General features: G+C 49.2%; 1 protein-coding gene across 1 annotated transcript in view; it reads right to left on the bottom strand.

The window, feature by feature from the left end:
- Positions 1-3,909: 3,909 nt before the first annotated feature.
- Positions 3,910-9,736, bottom strand: part of fat2 (FAT atypical cadherin 2) — a 60,312-nt gene continuing 54,485 nt past the window's right edge. The window contains exons 23-24 of the mRNA XM_062523965.1: positions 9,305-9,736; positions 3,910-7,105 (exon numbers count right to left, since the gene is read on the bottom strand). The exon at positions 9,305-9,736 is cut by the window's right edge and continues 152 nt beyond it. Coding sequence (XP_062379949.1) covers positions 6,510-7,105; positions 9,305-9,736 — 1,028 coding nt within the window. The 3' untranslated portion in view covers positions 3,910-6,509. The remainder of the gene's footprint in view (positions 7,106-9,304) is intronic.

Below are 9,736 nucleotides of genomic sequence, written 5' to 3'. Positions count from 1 at the left end.
AGACAGACACACACATACACACACACACACTCACACACGCACACAGGCATACATGTGAAGGCACAAATCCACAGCCACATCCATCTGATGGGTAAACACACGTGGAGTCAACAGGAAGTCACTAAACACCAGCAGTGGGAGACCAGGCACGTTCTCACAATACGCCCAAATAACATACTCTGGTGGATGTCCTCAAACCTGTCCATGCACACACACACACACACACACACACACACACACACACACACACACATGAGCATGCACATATTCGCAAACACACACACACACAAATACACACACACACACACACACACACACCAAAATATAATGACCAAAAGAGACAGTTGCATTCGCTGACATGACACTCACCACACCAGTAAAATTGGTGTCCATTAGAGCACACACATATCTTCCTCATACAAAAGAAGACCCCCTCCACCACCACCACACACACACACACACACACACACACACACACACACAATGATGAGGAGCATATTTTCCACTACACAAGGATAATGCTCTGTTTGTCACCTATTGTACCACAGACACAAACTGTAAACACACACACACACACACACACACACACACACACACACACACACACACACACACACACCTCTAAGAGAAGCACAGGTGGGTTGAGTAGCAGGTTTCAGCAGGATATCATCACCGATACGACTGCACTTAAACACACTTTGATTTGCCAAAGGGAGAAGCAAAGCATGCACACACACATTCTCACCCCCCCTCTCTCTCTCTCTCTCTCTCTCTCTCTCTCTCTCTCTCTCTCTCACACAAACACACATACACACACACACACACATACACACACACACGCATACACATACACACACACACACACACACACACACACACACACACACATACACACACACACACACACACACACACACACACACACACATACACACACACACACACACACACACACACACACAAACACACACACACACACACACACACCTTCACACACCCCTCAGCTGCAGGGTGGTGTGATATGGGGGTTGGGCTTATGTGAAGAGCAGCAGGCTGAGTGACAACGGTGACGGTTGTTTCTGGCAGCACTCGCTCTCAGACGAGTGATTGACAGGCTATCTGACACGGTGCCGTGGCAACTCCTGGCGGCAAGGCATGCAGGCAGCTCTCTATCTTTCTTGACGCTCTCTCTCTCTAAGTGCTCTGTTACTCGACCCCACTCTCTCCCATTATTTCTTTCTCTTTCTCCTCCCATGTCCCTCTCTCTCTCTCTCTCTCTCCTCCCATATCTCTCTCTCTCTCTCTCTCAGTGACCTGCAGTCTACAGCTGCCTGTTCCTGTGAGACTGGCAGGCAAACTAAGCCCAACGCCTCTCCCCACTGATGGGCTATAATGGTGTTTTTATGAACATGAGCACTGGACCAGAGGGGATGATTTACTGTGTGTGCCTCTTATAGCATTGACTTACGGTATGTATTTGTGTCAAGAACCACACACTCACACACACACACACACACACACACACACACACACACACACACACACACACACACACACACACACACACACACACACACATATGTATTTGTGTCAAGAATCACACATAGACACTCAAACACACACACACACACACATGCACACACACACACACACACACCATCCCCTAGCAATCTCATGTGCACACATACAGTATGCTCCCAAATACAAACACTGCCATACATATGCATATACACACAGGCTGGCATCACTACAGGTGCTGTGCCAGAGCCATTATGTGCAAGCATAACATTTGTATTGGACAGGAAATCGGTAACCATTAGCCAGTGGGGAACATGCAAGTGCATAATGCTCAAATGAGATTGAATGAGCGCAAACCTGTGTACAGCACACATAGATGCATGCAGGGCTGAAAAGTAAATATGAGCTGCCATTGACATCCCTTATTTTCTCTGGCTGAAACCAGAACCTGATATTGCAATATTTTGGTACAGACTTACTTACTTCCAGAAAGTCACTAAAGTACATTGAATACTTGAAAAGTTTATAAGGGATGATAAGTAAGTTCAAGTTCAAACTGGGCTCTTGAAAGCACCCTGAGACATATTTCTACTGATATGATACAATGGAATGAAATTATTTTTCTTTTCATTTAAGGGAACGGTGACAGTGTCTACTTCTGCTTTCTCATAGATGTGTGCTCATTCATTCTACATTCTACATTCTATCTGCACAGTTAGTCATGTCTGGCAGTATAGAGCGCTTCCTTTAGGAGAGCTATAGCTTAGAAGCTGCTTTGAAATGACTTCCCACCCGATTTTATTCTTGAATTAATTACGTAACACTTCATTAAAATAAGATTCACCGTTGAATATCTCAGACTAGGCATGCCCTGAATTGGTTTTTACTCACGCAGAAGCTAAAAAAGTGCCACTTGAGGTCAAAAGATTTAGCTAACAGTTTTAATGGCACCTCCACTCTGACAGTAGGGCAAGGGAAAGGTGAGAGGTCGACCGTGACCGCGCTATCTCTGCATAACTCAGTGATTCTGACCAGAGCGTCTCTGACCCCCCGATTACTCTTGTTCAAACTGCCCCAAGATCTTCATATCGGAGGTGAAGCGGAGAGGCCAGGTGTTCGACGCAGGTGTGGCACGGCATCGTTGAGAAGATTGATGGTTTCTCAGGCAGCTCTATATGAATTAATATATGAAATTAATGATTTCATAGAAGCTGTAAAAGCAATGAAATGTTGAACGGGACAATCATAGCAAGAGGGCAATGGTGTTTCAGTATGGTAATTCAGTGTATATCCCATTCATTCCATCCATTCTAGCTCTACAGGCAACCATGTGCATCTTTGTATGGATATATACAAGATGTCCTCAATGCCCTCAGGTAAGTAATGCCTCTAATATCCTCTATTTCTCCTTGTCTTCCGGCTTCCTCCTCTCCATCACACATTCTTCTGGGAGTGTCAGGAAAAGGCCATAAATCCTTTTAGTTCCGGGAAGCGTTAGCGTTAACGGATCTTAGGCGAGGCCCTTTACGATCTCCGTCTTTCCCGCGCATACTGACCTTCTCCCCTCATATCCATTGCTCACCAGAACAGCCTGGGTCAACGGGCAAGGGTCAGGGAGAGACAGAGAGAGAGAGAGAGAGAGAGAGAGAGAGAGTGCTATTGTACTATTTTCTGCTCTGTCTGCCTGCCTGCTTTGGCAATATGAGTACCCCTTGTCATGCCAATAAAGCACTTTGAATCTGAATCTGAATCTGAGAGAGAAGAGAGAGAAAGAATCAGATTTAAAAAAAAAGAGAATGAGGATCACAATCTAACTGATAATGAGACAACAAAGGCATTGATAGAGCAAAAAAAAGAGAGTGAAATACAGACAAGGAAAGTGGAAGAGAGAGAGTGCCAGGATAAGTGAAAATCAGTAATAACGAGGCACGAAATGCAATGGGAGAGAGTGAACAGAGCAACAGAGAGAGAGAGAGAGAGAGAGAGAATGACAGAGAGAAAAACAGAGAGTAGATTACATGAAACTACATGTCACCATCTTTAATCAGTTCCACATCACGATGATGAAGGCATCATCTCTTCCAAGGACTCATGATTAGATGCGATGCCTGGTTGAGAGGGCTTAATTATGACAGAATGAAACAAAACACAAGTAGATCACATCCTAGCAGACTTCTGTTCAGACATCCTCTGCTCGTTCCAACAGCCGAGCCGACGTTAATATATGAATTGCAATCTGCATGGGCCAGTCGCTCTTTCTGATAGCATTTATGCGTAGCTTTAGAGAGGGATGTTCTGGCACGACGCACAGGACACAAATGACAACACAGACATCTTTTGATTAAATCTCTTTTCTTGGAGACTGCTTCAAAACACCACACGTTTTCCCACTTGGTTTTCAAAATCAAATATATTTATTTATATAGTCTTTGCATATGTATATTTTATACATTCTCTTGAATTCACTGGACTGGCACATTTTTAAGCGCGTACACATAATACACCCATACAGGACATGACTCTCCACACTACAGAGGACAAACACACACACACACACACACACACACACACACACACACACACACACACACACACACACACACACACACACACACACACACACACACACACACACACACACACACACACACACACACACACACACACACACACACACACACCAGCCATCACGAGCTGCCCATTACACATGATTGACATGATTAACACTTCAACGTTTCTACCGCTGTACACAAGCCATGATTGTATACAGCAGGGACAGTTGTGGAATCCAAACACTTTGTTGCCAGATTCAGTGTCAGCTCAATGGCCCCTATATCATTGAAGTTAGAATTAGAAAAAGGGGGAGGACGGGGGGGTTGTTCACTTGAAACAGTGCATGCAAATAGCTCACCGTACGATCACTAATCACACAAAGCACATCGTTGAAATGTAACACATCAAAGAGGAAATTCACAATCACTCACAACTTCCAATGTAAACAATATGGAATTTAAAGTATGAAACAAATGCTATGGCCTCAAACGCTGAGAAGTAATGGAATCTGTATAGAGCAAATCTATCAGACACAAGGGCCAATTTCTCAGAGCTGTCTTGAGACTAACATAACAGCCATACATCTCAAGGTGCTTCTTTCCAGACCTTGTTAAGCTGGTCTAGGCTGTTGAGCATACACAGGGGGATTTAGCTGTATTCTGCTACAGCTCTCGCACCTCACATTTGCACTCAGACAACCTGATTATTACTTTGCAGAACGAGAACTCCCTGTCTTATTAGGGCCTGTTTATTTGAACAAGCACAAACAGACCATTAATCAGGCTTTATATGACCTCGTTCTAACTTGATTGCTTGCAATATTAAAAAAGTGAATTTGCTCAGCGAAAGTTTAGTGGAGTAGACTTCCCTCCCTATGAGTGGACAAACATCAGTGCACGTCTTAAGAGACTCCAAAGATCTTTAAATGAATACTTCAAGCACATTTGGTACACACCCCTATACTGCTATTTCTCTTTCACAACCAACCAGACAGACAGCAAGCATGTTTACATTAACGTCATCATACTGTATGTACAACATTCAATTCAACTGACCCGTCTGTACGTTCCCTGCCCTTATAGTGGGGGTCCCGCCCTCACAGACTGAAATTTAGCGACTTAGCTAGCTTATCTTAGCACAGATAGGTCTGCATGGTTGCGGGATGTGGAGTGCTCTTTTTAAGCATTGGGGGAAATGGTTGTGTGGTGTGGCATTCTAGTGGAATGGGACGTTTTCACTTATTTATTTTTTAAATGTTTTTTTTTTCTTTTTAAACAGCTCACAGGGAGATACACAGACACACACACCCTCCTGTTGCTCTGTGAAAGTTAATGTGACACACGCTGCTGAAAGGTAGTTTGATGATGATCGTCAGCCTCTCGTCCCTCTCGACTCGGTGAATCCCTGCGTCTCTGTGGTCTCGACGGCGACGCTTGATGGATGTGGTGGTTGCTCGGTCTTCATCAAAAACACTGTTGTTTTTTTTTTGCCTCCATTTTGGACAGCTCTGCAGTGGGGTGTCAACAGAGGAAAAGAGGCAAGCAGAGAGCGAGAGAGAGAGAGAGAGAGAGAGAGAGAGAATAAAGGAGGACAAGCAGAGACTGTAAACAGCACTCAAAGATATCCTGTCAGAAGAAAAAAAAGAGAGAGAGAGAGAGGGAGGGAGCAAACACTCCAGGAATTGGGGCGGAGGAGTAGAGAGGTGAAGTGATGGATTCTGGAGCGCAGTTGGAGAGGGTGGCATGAAACAAACTTTCCACAAACACTGCGATCTCACTCTCACTCTCAGCTGTCCAGTTCTGAGCGATCCTGCTGAGCTCACGCAGAGCAGCCAAAACAGTCCGCTCAGGCGGCTTTTTGCCTGTGAATCGAACAGCGACGCTTTGCGATAATAACAATAATACTGTTCAGTGTTCGGACAGAGTGTCTGCCGGGGAAATCCCAGCGGGATCCCAGCTTTGAGGCCTGTTCCTCAGCCGCCAAAGAGCCGCTTCCCTCTGGGATACTCAGTGCAATGCAGACTGGTAGTTTAAACAAAACCGGCAGGACATTTTTCTTTTTTTTTTATGGATCAAAAGACCATCTAGGAGTCTAGGACCCTTCATAGCACAGTCAGCATTCAAAAAACCAACAAACTGCAGTCAACAGCCTGGCAAGTGTGTTATCACATAATAACGTCACTCCCCGAGGAGCTGGCAGACTTTTGAGCAGTTCCTGGAAACTGTGCAGCTCGTGGGACAGTGAGCCGAGCTTCCACCAGGGATTTAGAGATGACGATGGAACTGGAGTTTCAAAAGTAGCGGACACACTTAATACATTACTGGCGTGCTATGCAGCCCACGAAAGAGTCCGTTCTGGACGCAAAAAGGGTTCGGACAAAAGGACCTCTCTCTCTCTCTCTAAACGTCACGTCTTTAGTGACCCCTGTGCGACGTCCTTCAGAACATGACCTCCTCGCAGCTGCCGTAGTCGCTCTCCACCATGTCCGAGCCGGCGTAGCTCCGGCGGCCGGCGCTGCGCGGGTTGCGGGGCGGCTGCTGGGGGGCGGCCTGGCGCGAGTGCGAGCGCTGGCGGGGCGAGCGCGGGGGCGTGCGCCCGTCGGAGGCGTAGGACGGCTGCGCCACGCTGAGGCGCATGCTGAGCCGCTGGTAGGCGCTGCCCCCGACGCCGACGCCGCCGCCGCCCGACACGTTGTCCACGCTGCGGGCGTGCTGCGAGGGGTAGTAGCTGACCGCCGTGTACTCGTTGGGGCACTGGGCGCTGGGCAGCGGCTGGCCGTCGGGGCCCAGGAAGTCGTCCAGGTTCTGGTGGCTGTAGCACGGCGGGAGGGGCGCGCGGCGGTCCGAGCCGCCGCCGCCGCCGATGCCGGCGATGCCGCCGCCGACGCGCTCCAGCGGGAACGGGAAGCCGCCGAAGCGCGAGTTGCGGCGGGAGTCGCCGGACGAGGACGCCGGGTAGGTGCTCTCCACGATGTCGAACTGGGGGAACTCCTGGACCGCCGGACGCCCGTAGTAATCTGGGTCGGCTGGATAGACTGCAGATGGGGAAAGAAAGAAAGAGAGAGAGAGAGAGAGGAGAGAGAGAGAGGGAGAGAGAGGAGAAACAGAGCGAGAGAGAGAGAGGAAGAGAGAGAGGAGAGAAAGAGATGGAAAGAGAGAGAGGAGAGAAAGAGAGAGAAAGAGAGCGAGTGAGAGAGAGAGAGAGGAGAGAGAGAGGATAGAGAAAGAGAGAGGGAGAGAGAGAGAGGAGAGAGAGGGAGAGAGAGAGTGAGTCATTACCATAGCCAACACGGCGGGGCTCCCTGAAGCGCCGGCTGTCTCAGATCCTCTCTCAGGCCTGACACACCTAATTCAGCTGATCAAAGGCCCCGCCAATGTGCTGAGTGGAGCCAGGGCTGTTTGAGCAAAGCCGAGACACCCCTCGAATGCAAAACCACCAACACACACACACACACACACACACACACACACACACACACACACACACACACACACACACACACACACACACACACACACAACACACACACACACACACACACACACACACCACACACCACACACAGAACACACACAGCCCCACCGGTCGCTAGCTAAACGCTTATCGGCCCTGTTGCCTGCACTGTGTGTACTCTCACACAGTATGTTGTTGCTTTTTTAATTCCTATTGAACATTTCCAGGTGGACGATGTCTCTCGTGTGCACACAGCAGCTTTAGCTGAACAGGTTGTGGTGAAGTGCTAAGAACGGCCTGTGGCCTCTTGGCGGTCATTAATAAAACTCTTGACCTGTTTCTGTTACGTCAGCAGCAGCACCACACACACACACGCACACACACACACACACACACACACACACATCAAACCCCACTCAATTCCGGGGAGTTTTCCGGTGGCCTGTGCCTAATAAAACGGCGGATCCCGGGGAACATTCTGTGTTTGTCGTGTGCGGCGCGCTCCATCCGAGTGGACTCCTGAGAGCTTAACGAGCGCTTAATTTACTGCGGGTCCGGCAGAGCAAACAGTGACGCAGCTGCGCCATGCATCATTTAAAACTCACCGCTGCTCCAGCACACAGGCCCACACAGACAGAAGGCCCGCTCTTTAGCAGAGACAGGCTCACTCCGTTTAATGTGTCTGAGTGTGTGTGTGTGTGTGTGTATGTGAGTGTGTGTGTGTGTCTGTGTGTGTATCTGTCTGTGTGTGTGTGTGTGTCTGTGTATGTGTGTGTGTGTGTGTGTGTGTGTGTCTGTCTGTGTGTGTGTGTGTGTGTGTGTGTGTGTCTGTGTGTGTGTGTGTGTGTGTCTGTGTGTGTGTGTGTGTGTGTGTATGTGTGTGTGTGTGTGTGTGTGTGAGTGTGTGTGAGTGTGTGTGTGTGTGTGTGTGTGTGTGTGTGTGTGTGTGTGTGTGTGTGTGTGTGAGTGTGTGTGTGTGTGTGTGTGTGTGTGTGTCTGTCTGTGTGTGTGTGTGTGTGTGTGTGTCACTCTTGTCACCGGCGCAGGTTGCTGCGTTTGGTATGCGGCAGGGCTGTCTGCGCGAGGCTGTATTTTAGCCCAGGAGTGAGAGATACGGTGAGGCGAGAGAGACGGAGAGAGAGCGTGAAAGAGGACGAGCGGAATAGTAAGAGACAAGGACAGACAAAAAGTAAGAGACGGAAGGAGGGAGGGAGGGAGGGAGAGAGAGAAAGAGAGGCAGAGAGAAGTGAGAGTAACAGATATGTGTGTGAAAAAAAGAGGTAGAGAGAGAGACAGAGAAAAAGTAAGAGACGGAAGAAGGAAGGGAGAGACAGAGAGGGAGAGATAAGTGAGAGTAACAGATATGCGTGTGAAGAAAAAGAGGTAGAGAGAGAGACAGAGAAAGACAGACGAAAAGATGGACTGGTAGCGTAAACACGGCACATGTTTCTGTGATTATCTAGGTAGCCTTAGCTTTCCCATCTAAAAGGACTTCCTTGTGCACATACTATTTCCTGTCAGCCTAACAGCATCCTCAAGTCAAGGACAGAGCACTGTGTGTGTGTGTGTGTGTGTGTGTGTGTGTGTGTGTGTGTGTGTGTGTGTGTGTGTGTGTGTGTGTGTGTACTGTGTGTGTGTGTGTGTGTGTGTGTGTGTGTGTGTGTGTGTGTGTGTGTGTGTGTGTGTGTGTGTGTGTCTGTCTCTGTGTGTGTACTGTGTATGGATGTCAGCAATGCAGGCATCAGTGTGGGCAAGGCATGAGTGGTGAAGCGGTGCCCACCTTCGTAGTCCATCTCCCAGTTGCTCTTGACGATGGACTCGTTGTCGGAGGTGGAGGGCGGGGCGGCGGGCTGCGGGAGGTTGGGCGCCACGCTGCACACCACCGGCGCGGGCGGCTTGGCGCCGAGGAGCAGGGTGCCCCGCGGGCACTGCCCGTGCCCGTGCTGCTTGAGCGTGCGGAAGGGCGTGTTGTGGTCCAGGAGGTCGGCGCCGGGTCGTGACCCGATCAGCGTGCTCATCTCCATGGGCGGCGAGTCGTCGTCGTGGTGCCCGCGCGTCGTGGTACCCGCCGCCAGCATCATGCTCTTGGTGAGGTGCGCGGGGAAGTAGCCGTTGGAGTCCTGCACGCACACGGGCTTGTGCTTGTGCTTGCGCTGGCGCACGTAGCGCTTGCGGGCGTAGACGAAGGCGGCCACCAGGAGGAGCAGGGCCA

The sequence above is a fragment of the Sardina pilchardus genome, chromosome 21 (assembly GCF_963854185.1).
Source record: "Sardina pilchardus chromosome 21, fSarPil1.1, whole genome shotgun sequence".
Classification (NCBI taxonomy): Eukaryota; Metazoa; Chordata; class Actinopteri; order Clupeiformes; family Clupeidae; genus Sardina; species Sardina pilchardus.
Note: the sequence above shows the minus strand (reverse complement) of the source record. Positions and strands in the feature narration are given on the sequence as shown.